The sequence below is a fragment of the Oncorhynchus nerka genome, linkage group LG28 (assembly GCF_034236695.1).
Source record: "Oncorhynchus nerka isolate Pitt River linkage group LG28, Oner_Uvic_2.0, whole genome shotgun sequence".
In the NCBI taxonomy this organism is placed as follows: Eukaryota; Metazoa; Chordata; class Actinopteri; order Salmoniformes; family Salmonidae; genus Oncorhynchus; species Oncorhynchus nerka.
In genome coordinates this window covers 29,783,668-29,798,711 of record NC_088423.1, presented here as the reverse complement: position 1 = coordinate 29,798,711, position 15,044 = coordinate 29,783,668, and the positions used below count along the sequence as shown (strand labels likewise).

Here is a 15,044-nt window from a genome sequence, read left to right as displayed (position 1 = left end):
GGGTTGTGGATGGATTATCTTGGCAAAGTAGAAATGCTCACTAACAGGTATGTAAACAAATGTATGCACAACATTTGAGAGAAATAAGCATTTAGTGTTTATGTAAAATGTATGGGATATTTTACTTCAGCTCATGAAAACTTTACATGTTGCATTTATTTTTGTTCAGTATAGTTGGCCTGGAAGCTGGCCTATAGACAACCTCTCATGGGTAAAAGATTGTGAGGGTCAGGGAACAAGGTCAGTTCAACAATGTGGTGTGTCAGCAGCACACTTTCAAAGCTGATGAATTGAGGGTCACCTTATCCAGATACTTTGGTCTTTATAAAGACCTGACTATAAGGCACTTTTATGAGCAACTGGGTGACCCTAAAGTACCTCTGTTTCATCATGGGGACACTGATGTAAAGGCAAAAGCCTTTTTTTTTTTACTCTTAAATTGGCTGTTATGTGGTGCATCTTATCAGGTGGAATACAGCACAGCAAGTTAGAATAGCTGGAAACAGAAGTGCTCTTCCAATAGCATTTATTTCTTGGCTTATTCAGGCGTTATCAAATCACATTATCAACCATGAACATTATCATCCCAATTCCAATCATCGCTTGGGCAGAAGAAAATAGGAACAGCAAAATACAGCTTTTGATTTGTTACATTCCATATTGCAGTACATATCTCACAGGAGCTCTTTAATGGTCTCATAATTGACAGTTATGAATTATGATACTGAACATATTAAGCGTCAGTTAATCTTTCAAGGTGGAGCAGTTCTCATATTGCTTCGAAGGCTTGCACTAATCATGCAGGTTTACAGAACTTCTACTGACCTCTAAATCTGGTCTTTCTAAAAAGAGGTTAAGTCCCAGGTTTTAGGTTTAGCTTGCTTTTCTGCAATTGGCTGAGCAGCTTGCCCTGTTAATGTCTTCTTCGCAGTTTTGTCATCTTTGCTGTCTTCATCACCTCTTGTAAAGCCTTTCTCGTCTATTTTAGATGGTGCCCCTTCTGTTGTCTTCCCGTCAACAGTTTTCTCTTTCAAACCCATGGTTGATACATCCTGTTCTTTCACTGGCGATGTCTTTGTAATAGATATCTCCACATGTTCAGGTTTTTCCTCAGAGGCCTTGGTCTTCACGTTCTCTGTCTTTGGGGTTTCATCGTTGGGATCCGTAACCTTCTCAGGCTCTTTAGCCGTACTTTCCTCTGGTTTCTCCTGAGTTGTGCTCCTCTCTGGCGCCTCTCTGTGTGAGTCCTTGCTCTTTGCAACGGAAGACACCTGTTTCTCTTGTGGTGTGGCAGTCTCAGCTTTGCCTCCACTGCTGATCATTTCACTCTCTGTAGGGGTGGTCGTTGATTCTGGGGTAATGATTAAGTTTGATATAGGGGATATTTCATCTTTAGGGGTGATCTCGGTAGGTTTGATGGTTGGGGCCGGTTTAGGGGATGTTTCATATTTTGGGGTGATGGTTGATTCTGGTTTAGGGGAGGTTTCCTCTTTAGTGGTGAGGTTTGGGGTTGGTTTTGGTGAAGTTTCTTCTTTAGGGGTGATGTTTGGGGTTGGTTTTGGGGATGTTCCTTCTTTAGGGGTGACTTCTGGTTTTGGGGATGTTCCTTCTTTAGGGGTGACTTCTGGTTTTGGGGATGTTTCTTCTTTAGGGGTGGTGGTTGTTTCTGGTTTAGGGAAGGTCTCTTTGGGGGTGATAGTTGGGGCTGGTTTTGGGAAAGTTTCTTTAGGGGTGACTGCTGGTTCTGGTTTAGGGGATGGTTCTTCTTTAGGGGTAATGGTTGGGTCTGATTGTGATGTTTCTTCTTTATGGGTGACTGTGGGGTCTGGTTTAGGTGATGTCTCATCCTTGGGGGTGACCATTGGGTCCATTTTTGGGGATGTTTCTTCTTTGGGGGTGACGGTTGGGGCTGGTTTAGGGGATATTTCATATTTTGGGGTGATGGTTGATTCTGGTTTAGGGGAGGTCTCCTCTTTAGTGGTGACGTTTGAGGCTGATTTTGGGGAAGTTCCTTCTTTAGCGGTGACTTCTGGTTTTGGGGAAGTTTCTTCTTTAGGGGTAACGGTTGGGTCTGGTTTTGGGCTTGTTTCTTCTTTCGGGGTAACGGTTGGGGCTGGTTTTGGGGATATTTCATATTTTGGGGTGATGGTTGATTCTGGTTTGGGGGAAGTTTCTTCTTTAGGGGTGACGATTGGGTCTGGTTTTGGGCTTGTTTCTTCTTTAGGGGTGACGGTTGGGTCTGGTTTTGGGCATGTTTCTTCTTTAGGGGTGACGGTTGGGGCTGGTTTTGGGCATGTTTCTTCTTTAGGGGTGACGGTTGGGTCTGGTTTTGGGCATGTTTCTTCTTTAGGGGTGACGGTTGGGGCTGGTTTAGGGGATATTTCATATTTTGGGGAAGTTTCTTCTTTAGGGGTGACTGCTGGCTCTAGTTTTTGGGAAGTTTTTTCTATAGGGGTGATGATTGAGGCTGGTTTTGGGGAAGGCTCTTTAGGTGTGATTGCTGGTTCTGGATTTGGGGAAGTTCCTTCTTTAGGGGTGGTGGTTGTTTCTGGTTTAGGGGAGGTCTCTTTGGGGGTGATAGTTGGGGCTGGTTTGGGGAAAGTTTCTTTAGGGGTGAGTGCTGATTCTGATTTAGGGTATGGTTCTTCTTTAAGGGTAATGGTTGGGTCTGATTGTGATGTTTCTTCTTTAGGGGTGACTGTGGGGTCTGGTTTAGGTGATGTCTCGTTCTTGGGGGTGACCATTGGGTCCATTTTTGGGGATGTTTCTTCTTTGGGGGTGACGGTTGGCTCTGGTTGTGGGGTTGTTTCCTCTTTAGGGGAGATAGTTGTGTCTAGTTTAGAGGATGTATCAGATTCTTTCACTTTTTCCTCAGCTGTTATGATATCATTTGTGAAATTTTCACTGCCATTAGATTCATTCTGCTCAACAGATTTTACACTATCATCATTGCTGCTCATTTTTGGCTCTCTCAGACCCACCTCCTTTTCAGGGGTCTGTGGCACAGGCTCTTCCTCACACTCAGTTGTTGTGCTGGGAAGTCTGGCTGAAATTTTACCTCCTACCGTTTTGTCATCCTGTGTAGTCTTTACACCAGAATCATCTGGTGACTTCACCTGTCCCCATGTCTCCTTGGTGGAGCTGTTTTTCAGCTCAGCAGTGATATCATGGGATTTCATGTCCTTCTCTATGGCCTCAGGGACATCCTCTTCTTGTGTTGCCACAGCACTCTCTTCCTCTTGAAGTTGGTCTGATTCTCTGTGCACCTTCTGATCAGGCTTCTGCTCCAGTGCTAGAGCGCTCTGCTCTTTCAGATCTACCTCTTTTTTCTCTTTTGATGGGCTTTCTTTTTTGCTCTCCTCTGACACCTTTTTGGGCTCTTTGGAGATGATTTCTGTGGGGACCTGTGGTTCACCCTTTATTGAACTTTCTGTTTGAATATCCTCTGACTCTGACGTTTTGGGTTCTATGGAAATATCACCCTTCATGGGAACCTCTGGCAGGGACTTGTCATGTTTTGAGGTGTTATCGTTTTCTAATGGCTCCTCCACATCTTCTATCTCACCGTCTATCTCCTCTGTTGTGTCCAGTTTTTCCTTCTCTTCCTCACTGGTGGCCTTAGCTGATTTGACTTCACTTTGTGTATTGTCACCTGTGTCAATGTCCTCCTCTCCTTTGTCATCTCTTTCCTCTCCATTTTCTCCCTTGCTAGTGTTAACTCCATCTCCATTTACCTCAACCTCTGCTGATGTTTCTATCTGCTGGCCCTTAGACTCTTCCTCCTGTTCCCCCTCTTTCTCTGGGGCATCCACTTTAAGATCCACTTTACCTACATCTTCCACTTTCCCCTCATCCTCCTCTTCCTTACCCCTCCTCTCAGCTTTGTCACTCTCCTCTCCCTCCTTCTCTCCCTCTCCTGTCTCCTCAGAGCCGGTCTCCTCAAACTCGGACTCCACCTCTCTGGTGGTCTCAGTGATGATCTCCTCTACAAACTTGTACTGGGGCTCAGACCTGCGTGTGGACCCTCCCTGCCGGGCCAGGGAAGACAGGGTGTAGACAGGGGACTGGCGGTAGATGTAGGGCATGGAGATGTGGGTGTCAGAGATGGTGGACAGATGGAACTCCTCACCCTCCAGGAGTTTCCTATATGGAGACAGAGACTTATTAGGCGTGATTACCATCATGACAATAATATGGATATGTCCCAATTTGTGTAGATGTGTCTCAATATCCATATTATGACTAAAGTGTCATTGTGTATTGTGATATAAGCCACGATCTGTTCATTTGATGTGTTAAATATGAAATCAAACTTCCTCTATTTCTATAAAATGTCTACTGTTTCTTTTTTTTGTTATACATTATTAACTGTGTCTGTAGTGATCCCTCACTAACACTATGACAGTTTTGCACATTTTCAAATGTTTTAGTGATGGGGTAGAATAAAAGGTGCACCCCCTGGTTATCCCCAGAAATAGATCCAGGAACACACTAAAACTCCCGAGTGGCGCAGCGGTCTAAAGCACTGCATCTCAGTGCTAGAGGCGTCACTACAGACCTTGATTTGATTCCAGGCTGTATCGCAAAAAGCCATGATTGGGAGTCCCATAGGGCGGCACACAATTTGCCCAGCATCGTCCGGGTTAGGGTTTGGCAGGGGTAGGCCGTCATTGTAAATAAGAATTTGTTCTTTACTGATTTGGCTAATTAAATAAAGGTTAAATAAAAAATAACACATATGGTATTTTCCTTTGTCAAGGATATTGTATGACTAGACTTTGATATTCAAAATGACCAAAACAAGCTCCACACAAGTTTCCTTATCTAGTGAGAGAGACAGAGTTTGTCTCTTACCTGTAAGAGAGAATCTCCACATCCAAAGCCATTTTGACATTCAGCAGGTCCTGGTACACTCTCAGGTGGCCAGACATGTCTAGTTTAGCATTAGTCAGCTCATTCTCCAGCTGCCTGACAGTGTCCTGGACAGAAAAGCAGGGGTCATCATACAAATGCATATGTTTATTTGCAATAAATTATTAGAGGTACAAAATAAACCATAGCCTACCTGGTAATTAATCATTTCCGAATAGTGACGCTCCTCCAGCTCATGTAGTTGTTTTTCCAGGGCCTCTCTCGTTCCTTTCGCGCAGTCCAGTTCAATGTTCTTCCCTTGGAAGCGCCTCCTGTTCTCCTGGATCTCCTGCTGTGTTGCCTTCAGCGCCTTTCTGTTGCTCTCTGCCGCTTTTGTCAACTTTGTGAACTGGACACGGAAACTCTCCTCGACCTCAAGGATGTCGGAGGCGGCGTGACCTTCCAACTCTGCACGGATGTCCCGGAGAGCCGCAGTGATATCGGGTTTTGCAAAGGCATGCCCCTCGACCGTCACTTGAGACTCGTGGATCTGGGCCACCATCTCCAACACCTCGTCCTCATGGTTTTTCTTCAGGAAGTGAATCTCGTCCACCAGAGATTGCGCTTTCATGTCCAGCTGAAGTTTTGCCAGGTATGCGTCGTTGGCGTCCTTTTTCAGCACCAGGATGCCTTTCTCTGCATCCGAGCGTTCACGAGCCTCCTGGTCGTATTTGTCTCTCAAGGTGAGGAAGTCTTCCTCCAGGTTCTGATGTTCTATCACGATCTGACGCTTCCGAAGGGTGATGTCATGCACTAGTTTCCTCAGATCCATAAGCTCCGACTCGTGCTTCTGTGCCAGAGATGCGGGTGACTGTGCCTTCTGTTTGATTTCCTCGATTTCCCTCTCGAGCAATTCATTTTGGTGCTCCAAATGACGCACCTTCTCGATTAACCCGGTGAAACGGCCGTTCAGCCCATGGAGCAGTTCTTTCTCATTAATTTTCGTCAACACCCCGGTAAACGTGTTTGATAAATCTAAAAAGATATCCGATCTCGGAACCGATCCGAATTCGCTCTTCGGCGTCGTCGCATATCCTCTGTTCATAAATGCGGTAGCCGACCCAAAACCTATAACGGTCCTGGACGCCGAGGGGGATCCGGTCAGTTTGTGTTGATAGCGGGAATAGTCATCTTGAGCTCTTCTATGTGGAGAACCCGACCGATTCTCAATTTGGTGGCTCATGTTGCCTCAGTTGTCTCAACGGTGTTGGTAGGCTAAGTAGCGCTGCTCCTATCTTTTATACCCCCTCTGTCCGCTCGCGCTGCAAAATGGAACTGTCCATAGTGCTGAAAATGTATTGAATCAGCTGTAGGCTTGACTGCCTGCCAACGCGCGCGTCCTCTCTCTATCGCGGTCTATCTCTCGCTCTCCCTCATTGTTTTGTCGCAGACAGCAGTGACGTAGCCCATAGGAGAGCATTTCCCTTAAAAACGTCTGTAGTCTACAATGACACCTCAAAATCTCAAGTCTAATACATCTTTAATACATTTTAAGTGTTCAGACTATTGTTTTATTCAAGGGGCTAAAGCTTTCCTTGTTTTGATGATTTTCTTAATATTATGGAAAGTGGTTGTACATTCTGGTTTGGCTGAATTTGCTTTGCTTGTAATATTACTGTATAGCCCTACATGAGACTACTGTAATGAAAGTGTAAAATAGTCATGCAAGAATCACCCTAGGCCTAGACATAACCACTCCCATTTCTCAGTCAAGCAGCACTTTTAACCTTGCACCTTTTTTATAAATGTCTATATGAGGACAAATGCACAAGTCTTGGCACAGACAGGCTGGCTGAAGAGCCAGAAATCAGACAAATGACTTGGATGTGTTCCAGTGATGCAGCCATTCTTCACACCTCACTACAAGCAATGTTTTACTTTATGTAGGTTTCCCCATATAAATCAGTGATATATTTGAGTGAATAATATATGATATCAGATGAAGGATAGCCTTTTACACTATTGATGAGATATGAAAACCTCATAGAGAGAGAGAATAGTAAATATATGTTTACGGTTACTGGCTGCAATAAGAGAAAACAATGTATCAGCAAACATATTTTTTATTGTGAAATAGTATATCTTTACAAAAATTAGCACTTAACTCCATGTCACTTCTCAGCTGTATGTTAGAATAGCATGCACAGTGATTCACTTATTTTAAACAATGTCATAGGCAAAATGTTTATATTTAAATATATTATATTTATATATTTCAATTTGAGGGGTAACGTAGTATTTTATTAGTCACCCCTAATTCCCTTCACCCCACCCCCTATACAAAAAAGTGTATGTAAAGTGCTTTTTAGACCAAGTGAAAGTCAGTCAGTATATACACATGACAAAGACTGACCAGGTGAATCCAGGTGAAAGCTATGATCCCTTATTGATGTCACTTGTTAAATCCACTTCAATCAGTGTAGATGAAGGGGAGGGGACAGGTTAAATAAAGATTTTTAAGCCTTGAGACAATTGAGACATGGATTGTGTATGTATGCCATTCAGAGGATGAATGGGCAAGACAAAATATTGAATTGCCTTTGAACAGGGAATTGTAGTCGGTGCCAGGCACACCGGTTTGTGTTAAGAACTGCAATTGGATTTTTCCACGCTCAAGAGTTTCCCGTGTGAATGAAGAATGGTCCACCACCCAAAGGCATTGGAGTCAACATGGGACAGGATCGGCACCTTGTAGAGTCCATGCCCGGCCGAATTGAGGTTGTTCTGAGGCCAAAAGGGGCGGGGGGGCAATTCAATATTAGGAAGGTGTTCCTAATGTTTGGTGTACTCAGTGTATATTAAATGCATTATCAGCAAATTGTTATTATGAATGATCAAACATGTAAAGAGCTGTTGATGGTAAAGTGGAAGGCTACTCATTATGAAGTGGACTAGGGGTGGCCCAGTGTCAGTGTCGACACCCCAGCGTCCTCCACATTAAAAACCCCTCTCTTGAATGAGTCAACGAACTCTCTGATATCATAGGGGTCATCTCCTCTCCTATCCTTGTTAAACCTCAGCACTTTGAGCAGCCTTCTTCTACACTGACTCCATTCAGTTGATATGTTATAGAGCCTCATGCCCTCCTTGTAGTGGTTGACAGCGGTCCTCTCAGAGCCCAGGTGGTAGAGCTGGACGTCACCATACATGCGGTGCCAGGCCTGGCGGTCGGAGGGCTTCAGATCTGACCGGGACCACAGCTCTTGGAACTTCTCCATGGCCTTACTGGTGTCCTTCAGCTCTGAGTACCTCACAGCCAGCTCCACCTGGGGGAGAGGAGGAGATTGTCTTGTTTGGATATTATTACCATAACTCAGTGATAAAGAAAGTATTTGAATATCACCTGGGTCAGAGTCGAGAGGAGAATGGATGTGGTAAATCAGTGATAATAGTGTATGTCCCCAACCAAGTTTTTTTGTTTATAACATATTTTTCAAAACGTATTTTGTACATAATGTTGCCGATACCGTCTCTTATGACCAAAAATAACTTCTGGGCATCAGGACTGCGATTACTCACCACGGACTGGCAAAATCCTTTTTTTCCTTTAACGAGTCTGACGAGCCGGACGTGAACAATATACTGCTTTTTCGGGAACAGGCCCAGATCCCCTTGATATGCGTGAAGAGGAGGCGGAGAAAAAGGGTCCGGAGGGCTGGCTGCCTTCTGAGAATTCGTAGGCGATCGAATAAACTCCCACTTCCTTCCATTCTGCTAGCAAACGTGCAATCTTTGGACAATAAAATAGATGACCTACACGGAAGATTAAACTACTAACGGGACATTCAAAACTGTAATATCTTATGCTTCACGGAGTCGTGGCTGAACGACAACACTATCAACATACAGCTGGCTGGTTATACGCTGCACCGACAGAATAGAACAGAAGTATCTGGTAAGACAAGGGGCGGTGGACTATGTATTTTTATAAATAACAGCTGGTGCACGATATCTAAGGAGGTCTCGAGCTATTGCTCGCCTGAGGTAGAGTATCTCATGATAAGCTGTAGACCACACTATCTACCTAGAGAGTATTTTTTCCGTAGCTGTTTATATACCACCACAGTCGTAGGCTGGCACCAAGACAGCATTGAATGAGCTGTATTCCACCATAAGCAAACATGAAAACGTGCACGCATAGTCGGCGCTCCAAGTAGCCCCGGACTTTAATGCAGGGAAACTTAAATCGGTTTTACCAAATTTCTGGCAGTATGTTATATGTGCAACCAGTGGCAAAAAACTTCTGGACCACCTTTACTCCACATACAGAGATGCATACAAACCTCTCCATTTGCCAAATCTGACCATAATTCTATCCTCCGGATTCCTGCTTAAATGGGGGGAAGCACAAGTGTCCAGATCAATAGAAAAGTGGTCAGCTGAAGCAGATGCTAAGCTACAGGACTGTTTTGCTAGCACAGACTGGAATATGTTCTGGGATTCCTCCGAGGGCATTGAGGAGTACACCACATCAGTCACTGGCTTCATCAATAAGTGCCTCGATGACGTTGTCCCTACAGTGACCGTGTGTACACACCCCAACCAGAAGCCTTGGATTACAGGCAACATCCGCACTGAGCTAAAGGCTAGAGCTGCCACTTTCAAGGAGCGGGACTCTAACCCGGAAGCTTATAAGAAATCCCGCTATGCCCTCCGACGAACCATAAAACAGGCAAAGCGTCAATACAGGACTAAGATCAAATTGTACTAGACTGGCTCTGACGCTCGTCGGATGTGGCAGGGCTTGCAAACCATTACAGACTACAAAACGTAAGCACAGCTGAGAGCTGCCCAGTGACACATGCCTACCAGAAGAGCTAAACTACTTATATGCTCGCTTCGAGGCAAATAACACTGGAACACGTATGAGAGCACCAGCTGTTCCGGAAGACTGCGTGATCACGCACTTCGCAGCCGATGTGAGTAAGACCTTTAAACAGGTCAACATTCGCAAGGCCGCTGGGCCAGACGGATTACCAGGACATGTACTGCGAGCATGCACTGACCAACTGGCAAGTGTCTACACTGACATTTTTAATATCTCCCTGTCCGAGTCGGTAAACTAACATGTTTTAAGCAGACCCCCACAGTGCCTGTGCCCAAGAACACTAGTGTAACCTGCCTAAATGACTACCGACCCGAAGCACTCATGTCTGTATCCATGAAGTGCTTTGAAATGCTGGTCATGGCTCACATCAACACCATTATCTTAGAAACCCTAGACCCACTCTAATTTGCATACCGCCCCAACAGATCCACAGATGATGCAATCTCTATTGCACTCTACACTGCCGTTTCCCACCTGGACAAAAGGAACACCAACGTGAGAATGCTATTCATTGACTACAGCTCAGCATTCAACACCATAGTACCCTCAAAGCTCATCAATAAGCTAAGGACCCAGGGACTAAACACCTCCCTCTGCAACTGGATCCTGGACTTCCTGACGGGTTGCCCCCAGGTGTTAAGGGTAGGTAACAACATATCCGCCACGCTGATCCTTAACACAGGGGACCCTCAGGGGTGCGTGCTCAGTCCCCTCCTGTACTCCATATTTATTCATGACTGCACAACCAGGCATGACTCCAACACCATCATTAAGTTTGCCGATGACACAACAGTGATAGGCCTGATCACCGACAACAACGAGACAGTCTATAGGGAAGCGGTCAGAGACCTGGCCGTGTGGTGCCAGGACAACAACCTCTCCCTCAACATGATCAAGAGAGAGGAGATGATTGTGGACTACAGGAAAAATATGACTGAGCACGCCCCCATTCTCATCGACGGGAATGCAGTGCAGCAGGTTGAGAGCTTCAAGTTCCTTGGTGTCCACATCACCAACAAACTAACATGGTTCAAACACACCAAGACAGTCGTGAAGAGGGCACTACAAAACCTATTCCCCCTCATGAGACTAAAAAGATTTGGCATGGGTCCTCAGATCCTCAAAAGGTTTAACAGCTGCACCATTGAGAGCATCCTGACTGGTTGCATCACTGCCTGGTGTGGCAACTGCTCGACCTCCGACTGCAAGGCACTACAGGGGGCAGTGCAAAGGGCCCAGTACATCACTGGGGCTAAACTTCCTGCCATCCCGGACATCTATACCAGGCCGTGTCAGAGGAAGGCCCTAAAAATTGTCAAAGACTCCAGCCACCCTATTCATAGTCTGTTCTCTCTGCTACCGCACAGCAAGCGGTACCCGGAGTGCCAAGTCTAGGTCCAAGAGGCTTCTAAACAGCTTCTACCCCCAAGCCATAAGACTCCTGAACACCTAATCAAATGGCTACCCAGACTATTTGCATTGTCCCCCCCCCCTTTACACCGCTGCTACTCTCTGTTGTTATCATCTATGCATAGTCACTTTAGTAACTCTACCTACATGTACACATTACCTCAAATAACCGATGTCTCTGTACCGGTACCCCCATGTATATAGTCTCGCAATTGTTATTTTACTGCTGCTTTTTAATTACTTGTTACTTTTTAAAATTTTCCTTAGGCATATTTTTTTTAACTGCATTGTTGGTTAGGGGCTCGTGAGTAAGCATTTCACTGTAATACCTGTTGTATTCGGCGCATGTGACTACTACAATTTGATTTGATGTAGCTTCCCTGTCCTGCGTGTGTTTATCACTGTGTGTGTGTGTGCATGCATGTATCTCTAACCTGAGGGTAGATGTGTGTGGGGTTGAGGCGTGCCCCCTCCTCCAGATGGAACACACAGCGTTTGAGCAGTGTTTGGTTGTGGGGGTCTCCACTCTGCTTAGCCCTCCAGCGGTAGTTGTTGGCTATCTCGTGGTGCAGGCGGGAAGAGTTTGGCGCCCTCTGCAGCATCCTAAGCAGCACTGCCAGGGCTTCATCATAACTCTGCTCCTTTTTCATGAACCTCCCCACCTCAAATCAAATCAAATGTTATTAGTCACATGCATTGAATGCAACAGGTGTAGCCCTTACAGTGAAATGCTTACTTACAAGCTCCTAATCAACAATGCAGTTTAAAAAATATGAATAAGAAATTAAAGGAACAAGTAATTAAAGAGCAGCAGTAAAATAACGATAGCGAGACTTTACAAAGGGCATACCGGTACAGAGTCAATGTGTGGGGGCACCGGTTAGTCTAGGTAATATGTACATGTAGGTAGTAATTAAAGTGACTGTGTAATGGATGTGAAACGCGGCTTTTGTGGAGCGATGGGTAACAATGCTTCGTGGGTGACTGTTGTTGATGTGTGCAGAGTGTCCCTGGTTCGCGCCCGGGTATGGGCGAGGGGACGGTCTAAAGTTATACTGTTACATATGCATAGATAATAACAGAGAGTAGCAGCGGCATAAAAGAAGGGGGGGGGGGGCAATACAAGTAGTCTGGGTAGCCATTTGATTAGATGTTCAGGAGTCTTATGGTTTGGGGATAGAAGCTGTTAAGAAGCCTCTTGGACCTAGACTTGGCACTCCGGTACTGCTTGCAGTGCGGTAGCAGAAAGAACAGTCTATGACTAGGGTGGCTGGAGTTTGACAATTTTTTTGGGCCTTCCTGTGACACTGTCTGGTACAGAGGTCCTGGATGGCAGGAAGCTTGGTCCCAGTGATATACTGAGCCGTACGCAATGCCCTCTGTTTTGCCTTGCGGTCGGAGGCCCGAGCAGTTGCCACACCAGGCAGTGATGCAACCAGGATGCGCTCGATGGTGTTCAGAAAGCACAAAATAGGAGAAACCCATTTTAAATGGAGTGAAACAGGAGGCATAACACTTTGTGCATGCCCTACTAATACACACAACCCTGGATAGTCATATATAGACAGAAACTGTTCATTTTAAATCCAAAATACCTATAGGTCCAACACATCACAGAATTATGTGACCTAATCTTAGAGCATTAGAATGCTTTTTAGCCTAAACTTCTCTCCCCACCTGTAGTACCACACTGAGGTCGTAGGGTGCCAGACTCAGAGCCTTCCTCATGTAGCCCCAGGCCTCTGCGTTCCTCCGGTTCTTGTAGCACTTCAGGCCCAGGTAGACCCTGGTCATGGCACTGTCTGGGTTGAGCTCCAGGACATAATTCAGCTGTTTAACAGCAAGGGAATCCTCATAGGAGAGCCTCTGGTCCTCCCTAGTCACCAGGCCCTCTTGGCGGAACAGAGAGAAGGCAAAACCCGAGTTCCACTCCTTATCTTCAGGCTCCATCTGCAGAGCCTCCTGAAAGCACTCCTTGGCTCTAAGGAGAGGAGAAGGGAAGAAAAGAAACAGGATTAGTGAGGGGAGAGAAGAGGGGAGGGTAGATGAGGAAAAAGGACTGAAAGGAGAGGTGTTATTGATTTCCAAAAGTGAAATCAGACTAAACAGTACATAAAGCCAACAGTCATCAGTCAGCCTTTTATTACAATATACATAATAAATAATTAATCTAGATACCTTGTGTAGTGGTGCTTTGAGAACTTGAGGAGGGACCAGGCCTTTTCACTGTGGACCTCTCTGGGCACAAGCAGGACAGAGGTTGAGGCTGTGGCAGAGGCCTTGTGTATCTCCTCCAGCTTCTGAATATACCCATCTGCTCTTATGTCATCTCCAATGTGATGGCAGACCCAGGCCAGGTTTCCATACGTCACTACACACAGCCTCTCGCCATGAGCGTTTTCCCTCTCTGCCTTCTCTAAGCATTCCAGTGATCTCTTATCTTCAGCTTTTAGGTGTTTAATATAAGCCAGCAGGTTTAAACTGTGTCTTTTCAGATTGCCTTCAAAGCCCTCCTGAACTACTTCCAGCGTTTCACATAGTTTTATCTCCAGGAGGTTGAGGTCAGCCTGTTCCTTGTTTAGCTCCCAGGTGAAGTGACATTGCAGTTTCTTTAGTTTTTTTTCAAGGGTGTTCTCACTGTCACTGAGAATAATTTTGATTTTGAGAAAATGTAAACAGTAATTTAGCTGTAATTTTATATCAATATCAAATAATTTATGGACAACAATTAAGTACCTTACTGTAATAGATTTCCATTAAAATGGGCAACTAAAACCTTTTTTGCAAAAAAAACAACAACGAATTCTCAAGTAATAATTTTGCTAGGACTGTCTGGGAGAGGTCTGAGTGGGGAGGGGGAAACTGAAAACAGGATGTTATTGGCAGAGAGTTTTGGAACTCTTGTTCGTATTGGTATCACCAAATTTAGAGCATAGTGATGTCATCATGGAAACCCGTAACTCCCGCCATTGCGAACCTTCTAATTGGAAGGTCCTGTATATATTGTATTTTTCTACCAGCAACTATCAGGAATTAACACTGATCAAATGTTTTCACACTTTTTGTTTCATCAGCTGTTGTACAATATGAAATAAAACACAAGAAAAAGTACATGTTGACTGCACTGGGCCTTTAAAGTTCATAGCAAATAAATGTATTACACAATGAGAAGAAAGCATTTTGAATATAGCAAATTATGCATATATAACAGTATAAGGTTAATCTGTTCCCTCTCCCCAATCCGGGCGCGAACCAGGGACCCTCTGCACACATCAACAACAGTCACCCACGAAGCATCGTTACCCATCGTTCCATAAAAGCCACGGCCCTTGCAGAGCAAGGGGAACAACTACTTCAAAGTCTCAGAGCAAGTGACGTCACCGATTGAAACGATATTAGAGCGCACCACCGCCAACTAGCTAACCATTTCGCATCGGTTACACATAATATGATAATGCACTAAAAAATGAAAAGATTGCTTACCAAGGGGTCATATCATATTCAAAAACACTCAAATGAAATTGTAACAAAAAAATAATTACTTAAACCCCCCCATTGCTTACCTCATAATTCAAATCAGGACTTGTTTTTTCAAATACCAGCTGTCCCTGTTCAGAAGAAGTGTGTTTTCTGATAGTGACTGTGTCTTTTATTGCTCTCAGTTAAGTTTCAGTTTCTATTACAGGGATCACAGTAAAATGAAAGTTTATGGCAGCCAATGTTAACCACACCCATATCTTGAAATAAAATCTACAATGCATTTGGAAACTATTCAGACACCTTAACTTTTTCCACATTTTGTTACCTTAGTCTTATTATAAAATTGATTAAATCGTTTTTTTTCTCTCTTCAATCTACACTCACTCCCTTATGATAAGAAAAACAGGTTTTTAGA

General features: G+C 44.7%; 2 protein-coding genes across 3 annotated transcripts; both read right to left on the bottom strand.

Annotated features, from left to right (window-relative positions):
* Window positions 1-509: 509 nt before the first annotated feature.
* Window positions 510-6,167, bottom strand: LOC115113102 (neurofilament medium polypeptide-like). The gene is made up of 3 exons (XM_029640350.2): window positions 5,066-6,167; window positions 4,855-4,979; window positions 510-4,143 (listed from the first exon to the last, which is right to left on the bottom strand). Exons 1-3 carry the CDS (start codon window positions 6,092-6,094, stop codon window positions 843-845), a joined length of 4,455 nt encoding a protein of 1,484 aa, XP_029496210.2. The 5' UTR covers window positions 6,095-6,167; the 3' UTR covers window positions 510-842.
* Window positions 6,168-6,956: 789 nt separating this feature from the next.
* Window positions 6,957-14,817, bottom strand: ifit8 (interferon-induced protein with tetratricopeptide repeats 8). 2 transcript variants are annotated; one of them, XM_029640348.2, is made up of 5 exons: window positions 14,713-14,817; window positions 13,328-13,792; window positions 12,827-13,130; window positions 11,584-11,811; window positions 6,957-8,177 (listed from the first exon to the last, which is right to left on the bottom strand). In XM_029640348.2, the coding sequence occupies exons 1-5, from the start codon at window positions 14,715-14,717 to the stop codon at window positions 7,803-7,805; spliced, it is 1,377 nt and encodes a 458-aa protein (XP_029496208.1). In that variant the 5' UTR covers window positions 14,718-14,817; the 3' UTR covers window positions 6,957-7,802. The 2 variants fall into 2 exon arrangements, with proteins under 2 accessions (XP_029496208.1, XP_029496209.1); XM_029640349.1 differs by lacking the exon at window positions 11,584-11,811.
* Window positions 14,818-15,044: the final 227 nt, after the last annotated feature.